General features: G+C 41.3%; 1 protein-coding gene across 3 annotated transcripts in view; it reads left to right on the forward strand.

Annotated features, from left to right (window-relative positions):
• The window catches only part of PFKFB1 (6-phosphofructo-2-kinase/fructose-2,6-biphosphatase 1), a 177511-nt gene that overhangs the window by 107479 nt on the left and 45360 nt on the right, over window positions 1-24672 (forward strand). For all 3 annotated transcript variants that reach the window (XM_053695522.1, XM_053695521.1, XM_053695520.1), the window contains 5 exons: window positions 2728-2935; window positions 11790-11936; window positions 12579-12683; window positions 16911-17040; window positions 17155-17217. In XM_053695522.1, coding sequence (XP_053551497.1) covers window positions 2728-2935; window positions 11790-11936; window positions 12579-12683; window positions 16911-17040; window positions 17155-17217 — 653 coding nt within the window. The remainder of the gene's footprint in view (window positions 1-2727; window positions 2936-11789; window positions 11937-12578; window positions 12684-16910; window positions 17041-17154; window positions 17218-24672) is intronic.

A 24672-nucleotide genomic window follows, 5' to 3' on the forward strand; every position in this document is an offset into this window, starting at 1 on the left:
TACTTTTAGGAGCCAGACAGTGGTATTTGTATATAGATATATGGAGAAAAAACCCAAAAGTTAGGAGTCAGGGGTAAAATTCTAGGGCTTCTGGGTTTGTCGAGCCCTGGTGTAAATACCATGTTGTGTATCAGTGTGGCATTGTTTTGTTCGTATCCCTCACACTTGCTCACCCTGTTTAGCAGCTCTGAGCAGAGATTTGCGCCTGAAGACCTTATTACCAGTAAAAGGGCTTGTTGGTTGTACCCCTCGTCAGAAGGTCAAACAAGATCCCAGACGCAGAAGCACGTACATTGCTTTTCCACGCATTAACAGATTCCAAGCTCACTGCAGAGCAGCGCACAGGACAATAATACATCTTAAACTCATATCTCAAGTCAGATGTTGCCTAAAATCTGTCTGTAGTCGGTGTCTGCATCTCACAATCGGTGTCATGTTCTCCTTCTGGTGTGACAGCTTCTGTGCTGTTCAGGTATCCATCTGTCACCCCATACTAGCAGCTTGCTGTCCCCTCTCCCTCATTGCCCCAGGTCCTTGTCTCTGCTGAGCGTCACGTCCCTGAATAACTACGTGACACTTGCACCAGTAAATATCTGAAAATAACTGAGGCTTGTTTATTTCCCTGGTTGTAAAGTTCCTGCACACTTGGTATTGTTAACGATTTTGTTTGTTCTGTGTCACCTGACTCTATTGTTTAACCTTGTCCTTGTGCAGTAAAAAAAAAGGATTTTTTATTAATATATGCGTTACTTATAAAAATAACGGTCTTGTGCTAAATATACCTAATTTATGTTATTATGTCCCTTTATATTACAATAGCTGTTTTATTTAAGCATTCAGCACTATCTGGTATGTAAAGAACTGAAGGTGACATATGACATTAAAATTTACACTTCACTTACCTATCAAGTAATAATATTCTTTATCTCAGCCTAAATAAAAAACAAAACAAAAAAAAACTGTGTTTAACTCTCAAATAGAGGTTAAACGCACCGTTAAGAACAAAGTCAAGTCTTGATGGGCGTACAGCGCTGAAAATGAGCTAAATGCAGCAGCTGTGCAAATCACAGGTGGCATATGTATGTGTCCACCAATCACTGGTGTTAAGATCTGTACCAGTAGTGTATTGCCAATCTAGGGCTGACTCTTATGTGTTTGACCAATCACAGGGGTTAAACACATAGGGCTAGATAACAATTGAAGCGCTAATTTATTGTGCACCGTAAACGGAAAATTCGCCTGTTTAAAGTCGAGCAATAAATAACCAGCCATTACAAGGTCAGACCTCTGGTTAATTTTTAAACTTTTCCCAAATTGCCCCCATAATACAGTGTTAGGTTCCTTTTTGAAAATAAAAAATATGAGCATTTTTTTATTTTGTTTTATTTTTTTAAAACTGCACAAAGCAGTTTTTAGGGTTTAAAGTTGGTGGGTGTAGGGTGTTAGAAAAAAAAGGCACTGAAAAGTGCTTTTACATTGCGGTATATGGGTACTGTGTTTTCTCTATAAATATGTATATGCTTATGTATATACACATATTAACACGTAGATATATATGTATGTATTGATTTGCATATATATTTCAATTTGCTGACCATTGCTGCGCGATTTACCCCTATTACTGCGCTAGGTTCTCATGCCGCGTCTCACGTTTGGAATTGCAACTAACTTGTAATACCAGTACACATTTGCGTGTGCTGGTATTACTAAGTGGAGCCCTCACGAAAGCGATATTTTGCGCTCTACTTGTAATCTAGCCCATAATTGTTTGCAAGAAAGTACAGTAATACTTTTTATCAACAGTATCACAATCTTTCCAAGTCAAAACACAAACAAGGCTGATAACTCCCACAATATTCAATCTCCATTCCACCATAACTGCACAGTCTACTCCAGAATGTTTATTTTTTAAAAAGATAGATATTCCCTTTATTACCCATTCCCCAGTTTTGCATAACCAACACTGTTATCTTACTACGCTTTTTAACTCTGTTATTACCTTATATCTAAGCTTCTGCAGACTTCCCCCTTATATCAGTTCTTTTGACAGACTTGCATTTTAGTCAATCAGTGCCCTCTAATAAGTAACTCCATAGGTGTGAGCACTATTTATACGGCACACATGAACTAGCACTGTCTAGCTGTGAAAAACTATCAAATGCATTCAGATAAGAGGCGGCATTCAAGGGCTTAGAAATTAGCATATGAACCTACCTAGGTTTAGCTTTCAACTAAGAGAACCAAGCAAATTTGATGATGAAAGTAAATTGGAAAGTGGTTTAAAATGACATGCCTTATCTCAATCATGTAAGTTGAATTTTGACTAGACTGTCCCTTTAATTATTGCTCTTTATGTACCTTTAGTCATGGAGTTAAAAAAGATCTGAATACAAAATAAATGTTTCAAAAGAATTTAACCGCCATTTTGTTGGCACAGTTTGTATTGTTTTGCAGTCTAGGGACACACTCTAGTATTCTAGGTCCTGCAGGATGCACTTCAGACTCCCTGGGACAGTGAGAAAACCACCATTTAACCTGCTAGCAAATTAGGCAAACAAAATAATGAAACCGTGTTACAAAGTTTATAATGTCCCTTTAATGCAGAAAATCTTATATTGTTTGCACTGTATATCCTCAAGGAACGGAGCTCAGTAAATAAAATGTGTTTTGTTTTTCTCCTCCTTTACCCTCTGCCCACCACTAATTTTTAACTCTTCCTGTCTTCAGCTCATTGTCGTACATTAAGATTTTTAACGTTGGGAGTCGGTACTTGGTGAACAGGGTTCAGGATCATATACAGAGCCGCACCGTATACTACCTGATGAATATCCACGTCACACCTCGCTCTATCTACCTGTGCCGGCACGGCGAGAGCGATCTGAACCTCATGGGTAGGATTGGTGGGGACTCTGGTTTGTCCCCCCGGGGCAAACAGGTAACACAGTAGCAGCATTCACAGATGAAGCATTTTCCTCACTCTCTGCTGCACTCTTTCCTGAGCTTTATGTTCACTTGTTCCCTCTGTTCAGCATTGTCCTGCAGTTCCCTCACTCACATTGAACATCATTTGTAGATGATCCATTTATATCGCCTATCTGGGGGTGTTTTTGTAAAAATCTATAGTTTTGCTTATTTTTAAATAACATTGTGCTGATTTTCAGACTCCTAACCAAGCCCCAAAGTTTTAGATGTATACTGATGTATACAGACTTCAGATTGCTTCTGTTTGTATAATGGGTCTTTTCATATGCAGGGGAGAGGGGAGGTTCTGCTATCATCCCCTTTCAGTGCGTGCCCCAGGCTTATCTCATTAACAGTGTTAAATTGGGAGCTTTTACGTAAGTTTTTAAAAGGTTTTATACTGGATTTTTATATCAGCATCTGTGCATATTATTCTTTATAGTAGTGTCTATTACATGCAGTTAAATGAAAATTGGTGTATACTGCCCTTTTAATCCCCTGTTGCACCATCCTCAGTGTTTCTCCCCTGTTGTTGGCTTGCTCATTGCTCCAACCCCTGTTGCACTTTGCTCTCGCCTTCCGCCCCCCCATCCAGTATGCTCTTTAACCCTTCTCTCCCACAGTCACCGTTGTCTACTCACAAATATGTGTGTTATGACCTGACCAGCTAGAAATTGCCAAATGAGAGATCACATCCTCTCTGCGTCATTTCTCTATTACTTTACTTAAAGGGACATAATACCCATATGCTAAATCATTTGAAATAGATGCAGCATAACTGTAAAAAGCTGACAAGAAAATATCACCTGAGCATCTCTATGTAAAAAACAAAATTTATGCTTACCTGATAAATTATTTTCTTTCCTGACATGGAGAGTCCAGGAATCTATTCTAATTACTAGTAGGAATTTAACTCCTGGCCACTAGGAGGAGGCAAAGAACACCCCAGCAAAGCTTTACGTATCCCTCCCACTTCCCATAACCCCCAGTCTTTCAACCGAGGGAATACGGAAAGAGACATAAAGGGTATGGAGGTGCCTGAAGTTTAGAAAAAAATATTAAGCCGTCTAGAAGTTAGATAACGGCGGATCGTGGTCTCTCCATTCCAGGAAATAAAATAATTTATCAGGTAAGCATACATTTTGTTTTCTTTCCAATGGCATAGAGAGTCCACAACGTCATTCCAATTACTAGTGGGAACCAATACCCAAGCTAGAGGACACAGAATGGAAAGGGAGGGAGAATCAAGACAGGCGGACCAAAACTAAGGGCACCACCGCTTGATGTACCAATCTCCCAAAGAAGTGACATCTTAGGAAAAAAACAGAGATTTTCGAAAAATGATGTAGCAAAGAACAAGAGGCCATCTTGCGATCTGCTCCACAGAAGCCTCATTCTTAAAAGTCCAGGAAGAAGAAAACAGCCCAAATTGATTGAGCTATAATCCTCTCAGGAGGCTGATAACCAGCTGTCACATAAGCCAACCGAATGACACTCTTCAACCAAAAAGGCCTTCTGGCCCTTACGTTTGCCAGAAATACTACAAAAAAGTGCAGAGGATTGACGTAATTCCTTAGTAGCCTAGCGATAAATCTGTTGAGCATAAGCTACCTGAAAGTTGTGAAAGAGACGCTCCTTCTGAAAAGAAGGATAGGACACAACAAAGAAACGTCAAGTTCCTGATTGAAATTGTGGTCCAAAACCACCTTAAGAAGAAATCCCAACTTGGGATAAAGGACCACCTTATCTGCACGGAAAAACACTGCAGAGCTATAAACTTCTGCTCAGCAATGCGAACTGTCACCAGGAACACAACCTGGAGGAGAAAACAATAGCTTAACCTGGGTTCAACCCCACAACCTTCTGCTTTAGGAGCAGTGGAGCGAACCACAATGCCACATCTCCCCTTTGAAAGTTCTAAAACACTATAAACAGAAGAAATAGCTGAGAAAAAGCCCAAGCCATCCAAGATAACAGAATGCATAGGTTCAAACGGAGCCTGCTGCAAGCCCCAAAGGACAAGATTAAGACTCCAAAGTGGAGCAACCAGGATGGAGCACAGTCCTGTTTCAACCAAGGCCTAAACAAAGACTGAACATCTGATAAGTCGGCCAAACGATGAAGCAATAGAACCAAAAGGGTAGAAATCTGACCCATGAGAGGACTGACTAACAAACCCATCTCCAGACCCTCCTGGAGAAAAGGCAAAAACTCTCACCTTATGCCAAGAAAACCCCGAAAATTAAACCTCAATAAATATGGGCTTTAAACCTTAAAGAATATCTAGCAAGATACGGATACGAGCCCAGATCAAGGGGACAAAAAACCCTATCAGAAAAACCTTGTCTAGACAAGGCAGAGCGACCAATCTGACAGCCTCAAAGAATCTAGGTTTTGAAGAAGACCAGATCCTGAAGCAGAAGGTCCCCCCAGCAGGAATCCCCATGGAGGGGAGGACGAGATCCTCATCAGATCCACCAACCAAGCCCTGCGAGGCCAGGTTGCAGCAATTAGATCAAGTGACACGCTCCCGACAGATGCAGGCTAAGACCCTTGGAGAAAGGTCCCCATGGAACCACAAAGGAGACTACAAGAACTCATGATTCTATCTCCGGACCACCCCTATGTGAGTGATATTTCTGAGAAAAAAATCTGGATGAGTAGTTCACTCCACTCCTGGAAAGAAATGCAGAAAGAGGCCATCATGAAATTTAGCCCCCTGTAAAGGTTAACACTTCAATAAACCAGCAATATGGTGTTGTGGCTCACTAGTTTTATAGGTAGGAACAGGAAGTACAACTAATTGTAAAGGTGGAATAGGCAATTGTAAGGTAGCTGAATAAAGGAGGAATTGTTAGAATACAGATACATGACATACTCCCCCCCCAAAGAAACCACTGAGAGGTTTCAAGGAGCAGGTCTGTCTGGGTGCCGGCGATGAAAGAGCGAGACCAATCTATCGGCAGACAGATTAGTAGCAGGCTCCCAAGAATCCTCGGAGGAGTCAAAACCAGTCCAACGGAGGAGGTACTGTAGTTGGCCACAGTAGTGTCTGGAATCCAGAATGGATTGAACATCATATTCAGTATCAGGCTGTAATAGGTCCGGAGACGGAGACCCTGGTGCTGTAATGGCATTACATGGCTTGATGAGGAAGATATGGAAAGTTGGATGGATGCGATAGGACGGCGGCAGTTGTAGAGTCACTGTGACTGGATTCAGAATGGCAGAAATAGGGAAAGGTCCGATAAAAAGCCTGTTTAATTTCCTGCAGGGATTTTGCATGCAGAGATTCTTTGTGGCTAGCCAGACCATTTGGCCTATCTTGTATAGCGGGTGTGGACGATGGCGTAAGTCATAGTACCTCTTTTGCGTGGCTTGTGCCTGTTTGATGTTATCCTGTAGAACAGTGAATGTCTGGTTGATGGAGTTAACAAGATCATTAACCTGTGGACACGGCGTTACAGGAGTGGGTAGGAAGTTGAACCTAGGATGTCTAGCAGTGTTGACATAGAAAGGAGAGAAACCGGTTGTGGCATTGGTGGTGTTATTATAAGCGAATTCTGCTTGTGCAAGGTAGTCATACCAAGTGTCTTGTTTATTGGAGCAGAAGCACCTCAGAAATTGCTCAAGCCACTGGTTGGTCCTCTCACACTGGCCGTTGGTTTGCGGATGGTATGCAGTAGTTAATTGCTGATGTATATTGAGAGAAGAGCACAAGAATTTCCAGAATTTGGATGTAAATTGGGAACCCCTGTCACTGAGAACTGTGGTAGGGAGTCCATGCAATCGTACTATTTCTTTGAGGAATAATTCAGCTGTTTTCTGAGCTGTTGGGAGAGAGGTTGTGGGAACAAAATGGGCCATCTTTGAAAAGAGATCGACCACTACGAAGATGACTGTATTGTCTGAAGATTTAGGAAGTTCCACAATGAAGTCCATGGAGACTGTGGACCAGGGTTGTGTAGGTGTTGGTAAGTTCTGGAGCAACCCAAAGGGTAGTTGATGTGATGGTTTACAGGTCTCACAAATTGAACAAGACTTAATGTAATCCTTAACAGTGGCTTTCATGGAAGGCCACCAGAAAGATCTTTGTATCAAATCTAGGGTTTTCTGGATCCCTAGGTGACCAGTAAGAGGTGTATCATGTGCAGATGACACGACCTTAGTACGTAGAGATGGTGGGACGTATAGTTTGGATTGGTAGGTAAGTAGTCCCCTCTCGTCTAGAACGAGGGGATATGAGGATGTGGTGTTATCTGATTCTTGATGTGTCTTGAAATCCTGAATATGGTTTGTGAGAATCCCCAGTATAGAAGCGCTCCCCAGTATAGAAGCGCTCGGGATTACAGTCGAAGGGTTTGAGTGGCCAATGGGTTTAACATCTTTACGTGAGAGGGCATCTGCTTTTCAATTCTTTGTACCGGGACGGTACGTTATGATATATGAGAACCAAGAGAAGTATAAACTCCAGCGGAGATGACGAGCAGATAGAGTTCGGTTGTTCTGCAGGTACTGCAAGTTCTTGTGATCTGTGTAGATCACAACTGGGTGTTCAGCCCCTCCAGGAGATGTCTCCACTGGTCAAAGGAACATTTAATAGCAAGCAGTTCTTTTTCGCCGACTGGATAATTTAACTCGGGTGGCGTCATAAGTCTGGAGAAGTATGAGACAGGGTGTATGAGGTCATTTAATGAGGAGCGTTGTGACAGCACAGAGCCAATGGCGTACTCTGAGGCATCCACCTCTAGAATGAAGTGGAAATTGGTGTTAGGTAGTTGAAGAATGGGTGATGTAGTGAACCGAGTCTTAAGAAGCTCAAAAGCTTGTTCTGCTTTGGAAGTCCAGAGGAAAGTTGTCTTAGTCTTGGTTAAGTTAGTGAGTGGCTGTGCAATAGCTGCAAAGTTATGAATAAAACATAAAAATTGGCAAAGCCAAGAAACCTCTGAACCTCCTTTACAGAGGTAGGTCTGGGCCATTGAGTTATCGCTGAAATTTTCGTATCCTCCATCTGGATCTGACCATCACCGATTACATAACCAAGGAAGGAGACTTTGCTGACATTGAATAAACATTTTTCCAGTTTCACATACAACCTATGTGCACGAAGCCTAGATAGGACTATTCTAACGTGTGAGATGTGTGCGGAAACAGAAGAGGAATAGATAAGGATGTCGTCTAAATATACAACGAGAAAGGTGTCTAATATGTCTCGGAAAATATCATTAATCAGATTTTGGAATGTTGCCGGTGCATTGCATAACCCGAATGGCATGACTGTATACTGCATACCTGGTCCTAAATGCAGTCAGCCGGACCTTATTCTGACAAGGTTATAGGCGCCCCTTAGATAGAGTTTGGTAAAGATCTTGGTGCAACGTAACCTCTCAATCAATTCTGGGATGAGAGGCAAGGGGTACCTGTTCTTTTTGGTACGTTTGTTCAACTCCCGATAATCTATAATCGGGCGTAGGGACCCATCCTTGTTTTTAACAAAAAAGATACCTGCTCCGGCGGGTGAGGTGGAGGGGCGTATAAAACCCTTTTTAAGGTTTTCTGTAATATACTCTTTAAGGAACTGGAGTTCAGGTCTGGAGAGAGGATATATATGCCCATAAGGGATAGTAGCCCCTGGGAGTAGTTCTATGGGGCAATTGTAAGGTCTGTGAGGGGGAAGTGAGGCAGCTTCAACTTTATTAAATACATCTGCAAAATCTAAATACTGAGTAGGTATAGAGGGTGAAGACAAAGCAAGAACAGCGTTGTTAGGGAAGCAGGTATTGGTGCAGAAATGAGAAGGGAAAGAAAGGGAGAGAGTATCCCAATGGAAAAGAGGTTGGTGGAGTTGTAGCCAAGTGATACCCAATACTACCGGATATATAGGAGAAGAGATGATGTCAAACGTGAGATATTCACAGTGACCTGAAGGGGTGGTGACAAGAAGTGGTATGGTTTGTTGTGAAACTGGTCCTGATGCTAAGTGAGACCCATCAATAACCTTAAGAGGCAGAGGATTGCTTTTAACCACACAAGGAATTTTATTGCATTTAACTACAGTGACATCAATGAAGTTCCCGCAGGCTCCTGTATCTATGATGGCATTACTGCTGAGCTGGTGTTGATCCCACTGTAAGAGTAAGGATTGGGTCACGTAAGAGGAGGCCTTAGTTTTGGAGTAGAAACAGTGCTTGTTGTTAGTTACCTTACCAGCCTTCTGTTTCTGGAGAAGCGGGCAATCCTTAACTACATGATCCGTGGATGCGCAATACATGCATAAGTTAAGACTTCGGTGTCTATTCTTCTCTTGTGGGGAAAGCGGACCCCTGAGGAAACTGATATCCATGGGCTGATCCGGTGGCGAAGTAGAGATAGGAGGTGTTGGCAGCTGTCTACGTGTTGGCAGAGTGGGAGTATACTTTTCTTGTTTCCTCTCCCTAAGTCTCCTGTCTATAGTAATGGTCAGAGAGTAGAAATCTTCTAGGCGATCCGGTATTCCAGTTCTAGGTAATTTGTCTTTTATCTGCTCAGAGAGACCAAGGCGATATTGATTTTTGAGAGATATCTCGTTCCAGAGAGAGTCTCTCGCCCAAATTTTAAAGTGAGTAATATACTCTTCGACAGGAGCTTTCAATTGCTTTAAGCCCCTAAGCTTGCTTTCTGCAGTTATCTGGCGATAGGGATTGTCATATAAACTGGACAAGGCCTTAATAAAGGCATCCAGGGAGTTTAAGATGGGATCCTGTGATTCATAGAAACAGTCTGCCCATGCCCTTGGTTCTCCCCTAAGGTAAGAGAGAATAGTGAGCACTTTAGACCTATCTGTGGGATATGTCTTAGGTCTTAACTCAAAGAGGAGTAAGCAGGCATTTCTGAACTGGCGGAAAGTGGAGCGGTCACCAGAAAATCTTTCTGGGTATGACACCTGAGGTTCAGCCTGGTGTTCAGAACCAGCGTTTTTTGAGGACAAAACTTCCCTCAAGCAGGCCTTGAGGCTTTGATTTTCGACCTGCAAATCCCCGAATGCCTGAGTCAGGTTATCCAGGCGCTGATTGAGGCTGTGTAACTGAGGTGTTACGTCAGTGTGTTCCATGACGTTTATTTTCTTTTTTAAGGCTGAATATGTAAAGTTTAACACTTCAATAAACCAGCAATATGGTGTTGTGGCTCACTAGTTTTATAGGTAGGATCAGGAAGTACAACTAATTGTAAAGGTGGAATAGGCAATTGTAAGGCAGCTGAATAAAGGTGGAATTGTTAGAATACAGATACATGACACCCCCTGAAGGAACCCAAGAAATATATATAAAAGGACTTACCCTCCAGGGTCTTCTGCTGTGGAGCAGTCACATCAGCTCCAGGTCTGTTAGCGTCATCCGACCAATGACAGGGACCTGAAGATACAAGAAAAGCAGAGTAACCAACCCTGGTTTTCTATATAGGGGTTAGCATAAATTGTTGTAAAAAAAGAAAGGACTACCTCACCGACCTCCAACAGCTAATAATCACCATTACTCTTATTAAAGAGGATTACATGGACACAGCATTGCCCCAATCCTTGCTTGCAGGGAAAATACCCATTAAAGGATTAATTACTTGATTTTCTTCAGACACCATGGGGCCTATTTAACAAAGGTCTGTCGGATCTGATCCGACAGTGCGGATCAGGTCCGACAGACCCCGCTGAATGCGGAGAGCAATATGCATTGCACCAGCAGTTATTGTGTCAACGTTGCCCCCTGCAGATTCGTGGCCAATCGGCTGCCAGCAGGGGGTGTCAATCAACCCGATCGTAATCGATCGCTTTGAATTGCGGCGATGTCTGTCCGCCTCCTCAGAGCAGGCAGACAGGTTATGGAGCAGCGGTCCTGACGGCTCGCCAGAAACACGGCCCTAAAGCTCCATCCAGAGTTGATAAATGGGCCCCCATATTCGCACATCCTCCTATGTACAAAGGCAAAGAATGACTGGGGGTTATGGGAAGTGGGAGGGATACTTAAAGCCTTGCTGGGGTGTTCTTTGCCTCCTCCTGGTGGCCAGGATTTGAATTACCTCTAGTAATTAGAATGGATTTGTGGACTCTCCATGCTATTGGAAAGAAAAGGAAGATATTTTACCTTTTTCAGCTCACCCAAGTAGGTGCTGTGTAAACAGTTATACTACAGCTGCTGTCCAGCTGCAAGTTGAAAGAAAAAAAAATAGCCAATAAGCTTTAGCAGTGCTGAGGTAATGCTTTGCCTTTGCTGTGATTTTATGAGATTTCACTGAAATCTCATGAGATTTCATAGAACTGAATAGGACATTCACATGACTGTGCCTGCACATGGCAGATGAAAACTCCCTAGCTTGTCCTGGGACAAACATCCTGACTGGCTGCTTAAAGTCTCTTTACAGTGGGGTGTGAATACTTAGGAAATTTGCAGTAAACTATATCCCTTTTTTTACATAGAAATGTTCAGGGGATATTTTCTAGTCCGCTTTTTACAGTTATGTTGCATGACTTTCGATTACTTCAACATTTGGGTATCATGTCCCTTTAATCACAGCTTGGCTGCTGCACGTTGCCCCTTCTGCTCCTTATTCCTGTTCTTCCCTGATATTCTGCCCCCCAGCTGCACCCTTTTGGCTTGTCCCCTCTACACTCGTCAACTAGTTATTTTCCTCTCATCACTGTGTGCTACATTACTTTGTTTCTCTCTTCTTTGCTTCCCTGTAGATCGCTCTGCCTGTCCTGCAGTTACTTTGCTCTCTCATCTCACTAATTTCAGGATTCATTAGTCTTTCCTCTTGTAACTGATAATGCTTTGGCCCTTGTCTCCTCCTTTTTTTAGTTTGCAAACGCTTTGGGTAACTTTGTAAAGTCGCAGCAGATCCCAGACCTGAAGGTGTGGACAAGCCACATGAAACGCACCATCCAGACGGCGGAAGCCCTGAGCGTCCCGTATGAGCAGTGGAAAGCTCTGAATGAGATTGATGCTGTGAGTAGAGGACGGGGATCAGCAGGTGTTTAGGCATTTGGTTTAAAGCACTGCTTGTTTATTGATAAGATCTGAGAATTTTCGGCATGTAAACTGACAAGTTATTTCCCTATTAAAAAGACACTAAACCCAATTTTTTTCTTTCATGATTCAGATACAGCATACAATTGTAAGCAACTTTCTAATTTACTTCTATTATCAATTTTTCTTCTTTTTATTGCTATCTTTATTTGAAAAGCAGGAATTTAATGCATAGGAGCCGGCCCATTTTAGGTTCAGCACCCTGGATAGCGCTTTCTTATTGGTGGCTACATTTAGCCAACAATCAGCAAGAGCTAATCAGGTGCTGAACCTAAAATGGGCCGGCTCTTAAGTTTTAAATTCCTGCTTTTCAAATAAAGATAGCAAGAGAATGAATAGAAATTTATAATAGGAGTAAATTAGAAAGTTGCTTAAAATTGCATGCTCTGTCTGAATCATGAAACATTTTTTTGGTTTAGTGTCCCTTTAAAGCATGTTATTATTATATTTACTCTGCTCTCATTGAGAGCTATTGCTCCATTGTATCAGTGCTCTAACAAACTGTACCCTTGTGGCACTGACGCTGCTATAAACCCTGTCTGCTTTTGCCGCTGTGTACAGGGCGTGTGTGAGGAGATGACCTATGAACAAATTCAAGAGCATTTCCCTGAAGAGTTTGCACTGAGGGACCAGGACAAATATCGCTACCGATACCCTAAAGGAGAGGTAAGCGAGCAAGTGACAGCGTAACACCCGGGTGCATTTACATAGGGTACCTAGACTAGGTTGCGGTTCACCTGTGCTGCTCATTTGCTTTATTAGAAATTTGTAAAGGTTGAGATTAGTGAAGGAAGAAAAGTTAAGTTTAACCAATGACTAGTTGTGTATATAATACATTAAGAATATTATGAAATAAACATTCTGCAGAAAGCACCATATGCATTTTGTATGGCAGTTGTAGGGTCACAGAGCAAACCGCAGCACTGTGGTTGCACCATATCGCTGGTATTAAAGGGACAGTCTAGTCAAAATTAAACTTTCATGATTCAGATGCAATTTTAAACAACTTTCCAATTTACTTTTATCATCAAATTTGCTTTATGCTCTTGGTATTCTTTGTTGAAAGCTAAACCTAGGTAGGCTCATAAACTGATTTCTAAGCCCTTGAAGGCTGCCTCTTACCTCAGTTCATTTTGACAGTTTTTCACAGGTAGACAGTGCCAGTTCATGTGTGCGATATAGATAAGCATAGTGCTCATTCACATGGAGTTATGAGTCAGCACTGATTGGCTAAAATACAAGTCTGTCAAAAGAACTGAAATAAGGGGGCAGTCTGCAGAGGCTTAGATACAAGGTAATCACAGAGGTAAAAAAGTGTATTAATATAACGGTGTTGGTTATGCAAAACTGGGGAATGGATAATTAACCCTTTGAGTGCTAAGCACTTTCCCTCCGGGGTGCTAAGATTTTTTTAATGTTTTTTTTATTTTTTGAACAATTTTTTTTTTAACTTTCTTTTTATTTTTTTCAGACCCCTTTCCAATGGTGGGTCTTGGGGGTCTGTAGCTGCTTAGATGCCTGAGATACAGGCTTCTAAGCAGCATGTCCCCTGCTCCTATACTTAACATTAAGTATAAATAAAGTTGCGCGGTGACGTCATCACGTTTTTGGGCGTGACATCACCACGCAAAACGGGTGGGAGCCCACAGATCTCCCTCAAGGTGGGAGAGTGCTAGTGACGGCTCTGAGCCGTCAGCACCAGAGTGGGAAACTGTGACGGCTCAGACCTGTCATTAGCACTCAAAGGGTTAAGGGATTATTTATGCAATAACAATTCTGGAGTAGACTGGCCCTTTAACTTGCCAGAAGACTATAAGTAAATGATACAAGAATTGTTACACAAACTCTGTGTGTCACATGACAGCCTCATCATACACATGTCACATGACAACCATCATACACATGTAAGTCATATGACCAGACAGACTTGCTGTGTCAGCAGAGACAGAAGCATTATCTTCCAGACCAGCTTGCTATAAGTATCTGTATCTTGTGTTGCCCTCTCTGCCAAGCGTCAGTGGGTGGAGGGAGCAGCAGCAGCACAAGATAACTTAGAGATATTTGTTAATATTATCAAATGCAAGTAGGCACCATCACACACACAATGTCACCAGCCAGTAAATAGTATGCCAGATGGTTCTACAGACAAACCCACTCTATCTGAGTCATGCTTGTTTCATTTTGTCCTTTGATTACGGCAGAATATTTTGGGTGATCGCTGTAATTCCGATAGAAACCAATGACATAAAAACAATTATTGCAGTGTTCTGTCTCTTTAACCTGTAGTGTCCAGCATCTTAAAGGGACATTCCAGCCAAAATTGTAATCCACATGAGTGCATTTCAGTTTCGAATAGAAACATTTTTGTAATATAGACGTATTAGAAAAATGCTTCTAATAAAAGCTAGAGCTGTTTCAAAAGTGTATTTAAGTACGCGCTGCTCAGAGAGTCTATGTGCTTGTACCATCTGGTAATGACTTCATTTGTTCATTGCTGACATGATACAAGCCCCACTGGTGTTCTGAGCAGCTGCAGTATGTAAAATGCTGGTGCACTGAGAATATCTATCTATGCTTCACATTCACGTGCAGAGAAAAATGTTAACACTAAATCAGTGATAACGTTTACTAGAATCATGTTTGCCAGTACATGTATATTGCAAATATGTTTCTATTCAAAGATGTCATTTATCAAATATGTCATTTTGACCGGAATGTCCCTTTAAAGGGACAGTCTACCCCAGAATTTGTATTGTTTAAAAAGACAGATAATTCCTTTATTACCCATTCCCCAGTTATGCATAACTAACACAGTTATATTAATACACTTTTTACCTCTGTGATTACCTTGTATCTAAGCTTCTACAGACTGCCCCCTTATCTTAGTGCTTTTGACAGACATGCAGTTTAGCCAATCAGTGCAGATTCCTAAATAACTCCACGGGAGTGAGCACAATGTTATCTATATGACACACATGAACTAGCACTGTCTAACTGTGAAAACCTTTAAAAATGCTCTGAGCTAGGAGGCGGTTTTAAACGGTTTAGAAATCAGTTTGAGCCTACCTAGTTTTAGCTTTTCAAAAATACCACCAAGGGAACAAAGCAAATTTGATGATAAAAGTAAATTGGAAAGTTTTTTTATAATTGCACGCCCTATCTGAATCATGCAAGTTTAGTTTTGACTAGACTGTCCCTTTAACTGCTGATTTTTTAAAAATGATTTTACTGATACAATAAATGTTAATTTTTTATGACAGTTTATAATTAGTAACCCTTAACAGGTGTTGTGTTTTCTATTTCAGGTTTATTGAGCAGCTAATCCAGTGTCCTCATATTTTTTATTAAACAGATACCTTAAAACTTTCTTTGTTCCATTTAAACAGAATGTTTCATTATGTATATAGAGCTTTTTTTCTAGGCTGAAGATAGATAGATAGAGATATAGATAGATAGATGGATAGATAGATGGATATACTTTCAGGGTATTGCCATATTAAACACACACCAGTAAATCGTCCTCAGACACAGTATACAAACTATAGTTATGCATGAGGTGCTTTATCTGACACATAATTACCATTGGATTCCATTCTGTGATAGAGCCCAAACTGTCTGTTCCTCCCCGTCTTACTGGTCAGTTCTGCATTATACAAACTCTGTATCTGACACACCCTGGCTCCCAGAACATTACTTCTGGTTATAACTATGAACTATTCTACAGATTTCTATATCAATTCATTACATGGCAAATTGTTTCCTCAGTATTCTGTCTGGCTCTTCAGTTTTTTATTTAAATGTATCTACTGGTCACTGGATTTGCTATTCCTTGTGATATACATTTATATGAGTTTGTTAGAGGAAGGTCCAGATGTTTATTGCTTCATGTTTAAAAGCTATGAGATTTTTAGGGCACCTTTTCATGTAAACAGTTGATAGTTTAAAGGGACACTCAAGTCAAAATGTAACTTTCATGATTCAGATAGAGCATACAAATGTAAACAACTTTCCAATTTACTTCCATTATCAAAATGTACACAGTCTTTTTATATTTACACTTTTTGAGTCACCAGCTCCTATTGAGCATGTGCAAGAATTCACAGTATATACATATATGCATTTGTGATTGGCTGATGGCTGTCACATGATACAGGAGGAGTGGAAATAGACATAACTGAAATTTGTCAGAAAACAAAATCTACTACTCATTTGAAGTTGAGACTATGGGGCCAATTTATTAAGCTCCATATGTAGATATATGCATCTGTTTCCGCGCAAGCCTTTAGGCTCGCCGAAAACAGGAGTTAGGAAGCAGCGGTCTTAAGACTGCTGCTCCTTAACTCGTCCTCCACCTCTGAGGCGATGGACAGCAATCGGCCCCTAACGCATACGATCGGGTTGATTGATACCCCCTGCTAGTGGCCAATTGGGTGCGAATGTGCAGGGTACAACATTGCACAAGCATTTCTAGTGAAATGCCTGTGCAATGATAAATGCTGACAGCGTATGCTGTCGGCATTTATCTATGTTTGGCGGATATGATCCGCTACAGCGGATCACGTCCGCCCGCACATTGATAATTCGGCCGTAAGTGCTATCACATTGTCTTGTTATCATGCATTTGTTGATTATGCAAATCTACTGTATTTACTGGTACTCTACTGTTATATGAAAGCTCTACATGCTATTAGTTCCTCCCTCATATGAGAACTTGTGTATTCATATCAATAATTAGGTAACTCATCTAGCCTCATGTGTTGTGAATTAGCCGCTTTACTATGTAAAAAGCTTCATTTGTTCAATTCTTGAACACATTTAAAGCTTTTATATCTGATCTGTTTTTGAGTAATGGATTTCATGGGTTATAAGTGTATGTGTTGCTTGTGTTCACAGTCGTATGAGGACCTGGTACAGAGACTAGAGCCTGTCATAATGGAGCTGGAGCGTCAGGAGAACGTGTTGGTGATCTGCCATCAGGCGGTCATGCGGTGTCTGTTAGCGTACTTCCTGGACAAGAGCGCAGGTAATAAGGCAATACATTGGCACAGTGCCGCATGGCTGCACATACCCTTACAGCAGGTGACATGAGAATATGGCATTTCAGGCAAGTGACACAATTGTTTTTTTTTCTTTTCAGAGGAGCTTCCCTATCTCAAGTGCCCTCTCCACACGGTGCTGAAACTGACGCCCGTTGCTTATGGTCAGTATCTGCCTCTGTCAGGCTGTATGAGTGTCTATGTACAAAGCCCGTAAACTGATGACAGAATGCATAACATGGAGTAACAAAATAAAAAAATAGGTTACTTGCAGGTTAATCCTCCTGTTCACAGTCACTGTATATTTAGCAAGCTATATAACAATTAACTTCCCATTACCTAATTACTGAGGTGTGAGCGCACAGTGTGACATTGGTAGGCACGTGAACCTGATGGTGCGTGTGTCATATGCTGTCACTTTGAACATGAAGATAAAGGTTTATTAACAAATTGACACGTGTATCACAACAGCCCATCTAATGAAGGTCCTTAGTAACACATGAACGAGCCAGGAGGGTTATATGTAAGTGACTGGTTGCTAAACATGTTTTCTGCAAAAGTAAAAAAAAATAAACCAAAAATGTTCTAGCCCATTTTGTACCTTAGCTTATAAGAACTCCCTCAGTCCCTCACTACCTTACACTATAGAGCTAACTTCAGCATATAGGACCTCACTCAGTCTATAAGACACTTCCTTACTCTAGAGGGCTTACTTCAGCATATAGGACCTCACTCAGTCTATAAGACCTACCTTGCACTATAGGGCTTACTTCAGCTTATAAGACCTCCCTCAGTCTATAAGACCTACCTTACACTATAGGGCTTCAGCATACAGGACCTCCTGCAGTCTATAAGACACTACCTTACACTATAGCTCTTACTTCAGCATATAGGACCTCCCTCAGTCTAGAAGACACTTCCTTACACTATAGGGCTTACTTCAGCATATGGGACCTCCCTCAGTCTAGAAGACACTTCCTTACACTATAGGGCTTACTTCAACATATAGGACCTACCTCAGTCTATAAGACCTACCTTACACTATAAGGCCTACTTCAGCATATAGGAACTCGCTCAGTCTATAAGAACTACCTTACACTATAGGATTAATTCAGCACAGAGGAACTCCCTCAGACTGTAAGACCTACCTTACACTATAAGCCCTACTTTAGCTTATAGGACCTCCCTCAGTCTATAAGACCTACCTTGCACTATAAGCCCTACTTCAGCATATAGGACCTACCTTACACTATCAGGCCTACTTCAGCATATAGGACCTAACTTACACTATAGGGCTTACTTCAGCATATAGGACCTCCCTCAGTCTATAAGACACTACCTTACACTATAGGGCTTACTTCAGCATATAGGACCTCCCTCAGTGTAAAAGACCTACCTTACACTATAGGGCTTACTTCAGCATATAAGACCTCCCTCAGTCTATAAGACCTTTCTTACAATATAGGGCCTACTTCAGCATATAGGACCTCACTCAGTCTAAAAGACCTACCTTGCACTATAGGGCTTACTTCAGCTTATAAGACCTCCCTCAGTCTATAAGACACTACCTTACAATTATAGGGTTTACTTCAGCATATAGGACCTCCCTCAGTGTAAAAGACCTAACTTACACTATAGGGCTTACTTCAGCATATAGGATCTCCCTCAGTCTATAAGACACTACTTTACACTATAGGGCTTACTTCAGCATATAGGACCTCCCTCAGTGTAAAAGACCTACCTTACACTATAGGGCTTACTTCAGCATATAAGACCTCCCTCAGTCTATAAGACCTTCCTTACCCTATAGGGCCTTATTCAGCATATAGGACCTCACTCAGTCTAAAAGACCTACCTTGCACTATAGGGCTTACTTCAGCTTGTAAGACCTCCCTCAGTCTATAAGACACTACATTACACTATAGGGCTTATTTCAGCATATAGGACCTCCCTCATTTTATAAGACACTACCTTACACTATAGGGCTTATTTCAGCATATACTGTAAGACCTCCCTCAGTCTATAAGACCTTCCTTACACTATAGGGCCTACTTCAGCATATAGGACCTTCCTCAGTCTATAAGACACTTCCTTACACTATAGGGCTTACTTCAGCATATAGGACCTCCCTCAGTCTATAAGACACTACCTTACACTAGAGGGCTTACTTCAGCATATATGACCTCCCTCAGTCTATAAGACCTACCTTAGACTATAGGGCTTACATCAGCATATAGGACCTCCCTTAGTCTATAAGACACTACCTTACACTATAGGGCTTACTTCAGCAGATAAGATCTTCCTCAGTCTATAAGACCTTCCTTACACTATAAGGCTTACTTCAGCATATAGAACCTCCCTCAGTCTATAAGACCTACCTTACACTATAAGACTTATTTCAGCATATATGACCTCTCTCAGTCTATAAGACACTACCTTACACTATAGGGCTTACTTCAGCATACAGGACCTCACTCAGTATATAAGACCTATCTTACACTATAGGGTTAATTCAGCATATAGGACCTCCCTAAGTCTATAAGACCTACCTTACACTATAAGCCCTACTTTAGCATATAGGACCGCCCTCAGTCTATAAGACCTACCTTACACTATAAGCCATACTTCAGCATATAGGACTTCCCTCAGTCTATAAGACCTACCTTAAACTATAAGCCCTACTTCAGCATATAGGACTTACCTTACACTATAAGGCCTACTTTAGAATATAGGACCTATCTTACACTATAAGGCCTACTTCAGAATATAGGACCTCCCTCAGACTATAAGACCTACCATACACTATAAGCCCTACTTCAGCATATAGGACCTACATCAGACTATAGGACTTAAATTAGCCTATATGGCTTCCCTCTGCTTATTGGACTTCCCTCATTGTATATGTCTGCTTTCAGCCTATATGACCTACCATACACTACAGGGCTTACTTCAGCATATAGGACCTCTCTCAGTCTAAAATACCTTCCTTACACTATAGGGCTTGCTTCAGCATATAAGACCTCCCTCAGTCTATAAGACCTTCATTACACTATAGGGCTTACTTCAGCATATACGACCTCCCTCAGTCTATAAGACACTACCTTACACTATAGGGCTTACTTCAGCATACAGGACCTCACTCAGTCTATAAGACCTACCTTACACTATAAGACCTCCCTCAGTCTAGAAGACCTTCCTTACACTATAAGCCCTACTTCAGCAGATAGGAACTCATTCAGTCTATAAGACACTACCTTACACTATAGGGCTTACTTCAGCATATAAGACCTCCCTCAGTCTAGAAAACCTTCCTTACATTATAGGGCTTACTTCAGCATATAAGACCTCCCTCAGTCTATAAGACCTTCCTTACACTATAGGGCTTACTTCAGCATATACATCCTCCCTCAGTCTATAAGACCTTCCTTACACTATAAGGCCTATTTCAGCATAAAGGAACTCCCTCGGCCTATAAGACCTTCCTTACACTATAGGGCCTACTTCAGCATATAGGAGCTCACTCAGTCTAAAAGACCTACCTTGCACTATAGGGCTTACTTCAGCTTATAAGACCTCCCTCAGTCTATAAGACACTACCTTACACTATAGGGCTTACTTCAGCATATAGGACCTCCCTCAGTCTATAAGACACTACCTTACACTAGAGGGCTTACTTCACCATATATGACCTCCCTCAGTCTATAAGACCTACCTTACACTATAGGGCTTACTTCAGCATATAGGACCTCCCTTAGTCTATAAGACACTACCTTACACTATAGGGCTTACTTCAGCATATAGGACCTCCCTTAGTCTATAAGATACTACCTTACACTATAGGGCTTACTTCAGCATATAAGATCTTCCTCAGTATATAAGACCTTCCTTATACTATAAGGCTTACTTCAGCATATAGAACCTCCCTCAGTCTATAAGACCTACCTTACACTATAAGACTTACTTCAGAATATAGGACCTCTCTCAGTCTATAAGACACTACCTTACTCTATAGGGCTCACTTCAGCATATAGGACCTCCCTCAGTCTATAAGACCTACCTTACACTATAAGACTTATTTCAGCATATAGGACCTCCCTAAATCTATAAGACACTACCTTACACTATAGGGCTTACTTCAGCATACAGGACCTCAGTATATAAGACCTATCTTACACTATAGGGTTAATTCAGCATATAGGACCTCCCTCAGTCTATAAGACCTACCTTACACTATAATCCCTACTTTAGCATATAGGACCGCCCTCAGTCTATAAGACCTACCTTACACTACAGGGAGTGCAGAATTATTAGGCAAATTAGTATTTTGACCACATCATCCTCTTTATGCATGTTGTCTTACTCCAAGCTGTATAGGCTCGAAAGCCTACTACCAATTAAGCATATTAGGTGATGTGCATCTCTGTAATGAGAAGGGGTGTGGTCTAATGACATCAACACCCTATATCAGGTGTGCATAATTATTAGGCAACTTCCTTTCCTTTGGCAAAATGGGTCAAAAGAAGGACTTGACAGGCTCAGAAAAGTCAAAAATAGTGAGATATCTTGCAGAGGGATGCAGCACTCTTAAAATTGCAAAGCTTCTGAAGCGTGATCATTGAACAATCAAGCGTTTCATTCAAAATAGTCAACAGGGTCGCAAGAAGCGTGTGGAAAAACCAAGGCGCAAAATAAATGCCCATGAACTGAGAAAAGTCAAGCGTGCAGCTGCCAAGATGCCACTTGCCACCAGTTTGGCCATATTTCAGAGCTGCAACATCACTGGAGTGCCCAAAAGCACAAGGTGTGCAATACTCAGAGACATGGCCAAGGTAAGAAAGGCTGAAAGACGACCACCACTGAACAAGACACACAAGCTGAAACGTCAAGACTGGGCCAAGAAATATCTCAAGACTGATTTTTCTAAGGTTTTATGGACTGATGAAATGAGAGTGAGTCTTGATGGGCCAGATGGATGGGCCCGTGGCTGGATTGGTAAAGGGCAGAGAGCTCCAGTCCGACTCAGACGCCAGCAAGGTGGAGGTGGAGTACTGGTTTGGGCTGGTGTCATCAAAGATGAGCTTGTGGGGCCTTTTCGGGTTGAGGATGGAGTCAAGCTCAACTCCCAGTCCTACTGCCAGTTTCTGGAAGACACCTTCTTCAAGCAGTGGTACAGGAATAAGTCTGCATCCTTCAAGAAAAACATGATTTTCATGCAGGACAATGCTCCATCACACGCGTCCAAGTACTCCACAGCGTGGCTGGCAAGAAAGGGTATAAAAGAAGAAAATCTAATGACATGGCCTCCTTGTTCACCTGATCTGAACCCCATTGAGAACCTGTGGTCCATCATCAAATGTGAGATTTACAAGGAGGGAAAACAGTACACCTCTCTGAACAGTGTCTGGGAGGCTGTGGTTGCTGCTGCACGCAATGTTGATGGTGAACAGATCAAAACACTGACAGAATCCATGGATGGCAGGCTTTTGAGTGTCCTTGCAAAGAAAGGTGGCTATATTGGTCACTGATTTGTTTTTGTTTTGTTTTTGAATGTCAGAAATGTATATTTGTGAATGTTGAGATGTTATATTGGTTTCACTGGTAAAAATAAATAATTGAAATGGGTATATATTTGTTTTTTGTTAAGTTGCCTAATCATTATGCACAGTAATAGTCACCTGCACACACAGATTTCCCCCTAAAATAGCTATAACTAAAAACAAACTAAAAACTACTTCCAAAACTATTCAGCTTTGATATTAATGAGTTTTTTGGGTTCATTGAGAACATGGTTGTTGTTCAATAATAAAATTAATCCTCAAAAATACAACTTGCCTAATAATTCTGCACTCCCTGTATAAGCCATACTTCAGCATATAGGACTTCCCTCAGTCTATAAGACCTACCTTACACTTTAAGCCCTACTTCAGCATATAGGACTTACCTTACACTATAAGGCCTACTTTAGAATATAGGACCTATCTTACACTATAAGGCCTACTTCAGAATATAGGACCTCCCTCAGACTAAAAGACCTACCTTACACTATAAGGCCTACTTCAGCATATAGGACCTACCTTACACTATAAGGCCTACTTTAGCATATAGGACCTCCCTCAGTCTATAAGACCTACCTTACACTATATGGCTCATTTCAGCATATAGGAACTCCCTCAGTCTATAACACACTACCTTACACTATAGGGCCTACTTCAGCATATAGGACTTCCCTCAGAATATAAGACCTACCTTACACTATAGGGTTAATTCAGCATATAGGACCTCCCTCAGTCTATAAGACCTTCCTTACGCTATAGGGCTTACTTCAGCATATAGGAACTCCCTCAGTCTATATGGTGTAGAGGAGATGTTCTGTTGCAGCGCGTACGTTACCTGCGCCTTTCAGGAAGACAAGGGGACATTGTGTGCACTTGATGAGTTATGTATCCACTGTGTTAAACATAAATAGGGTAAGGGTAGGAAAATAAAGACCTATAGCTAATCGCTAGTATAGCTCGAAACGCGTCAGGGCTCACTTGCCACATCCCTGCACCATTATGCATGTGTTTTTTCATGTTATGTTATTTAGTTATTTTTTTATCGTATATATAGAGTATTAAGAAACTTTTTGCTTTGCTACTAGGAAAATAAAGAGTTTGGTTTATTATTCAACAGTCACAGACATATCTACCTATGTTATATGATTATGATCAAAGCTAGAATTGAGTTAATCTGCATACATAGAGTTTACAAAAGCAATGTAATAAGTGGCACACAGGGCAGAATGCTCAGCCTTATACTAACCCTTATAGCTCCACCAAAGACAATTTGATAAAGGTGAAAAAGGTTCCCGAGTGTAACAAACTGGCTAACAAAATATTGCTATGAACAAGATTAGCCATGATGCAAAAAAACTAGTCCAGCAGGGATAGTGAAAAACACATTTTAGAGACGACCTCAGCTGAGACAGAACAAAAGCTAGAATAACTTCCATGCCTGTTCATTTTCATTGCCACTCAGGGTGCAGTCTCTTTTAGCACACTATGCTTTTTCACAGAGAAAAAAATATCCTGTAGCATATCAGACTGACCCTGCCCAATGACAGTCCAGCGCCAAAATACCAGGCAATTCGTCTCTGAACAAGAGAAACAACCCCAGACAATCGTTTCGGCCTTCTTTGGGCCTCGTCAGTGAGGTGCAGTTGCATCTCTCTAAGGGCATGTGTGCAAGGAGTCCACGTCTGGTTTCCCCCATTACTCTTTTACTAGCTTTTGTTCTGTCTCAACTGAGTGTGCCTCCCTCTCTTGTTTTATTTATGCAATATGTTTTTACTAAGAATGGTGGAAATTTCCAGCACTGAGATTATAGATGTCACATTTTTTTTTATGGAAACTAATTGAAAAAGAACATTTAAAGGGATATGATACCCAAATGTTGAAGCACATGAAAGTGATGCAGCATAGCTGTAAAAAGCTGACTAGAAAATATCAACTGAACATCTCTATGTAAAAAAGAAAGATATTTTACCTCAATATGTCCTAAGTATTCACACCTCATTGTAAAGGTCTACAAGAAGCAAATCAGTATGCCTGTCCCAGGACCTGCAAGGGAGCGTGCCTCAT

Source organism: Bombina bombina, chromosome 12 (genome assembly GCF_027579735.1).
Source record: "Bombina bombina isolate aBomBom1 chromosome 12, aBomBom1.pri, whole genome shotgun sequence".
Classification (NCBI taxonomy): domain Eukaryota; kingdom Metazoa; phylum Chordata; class Amphibia; order Anura; family Bombinatoridae; genus Bombina; species Bombina bombina.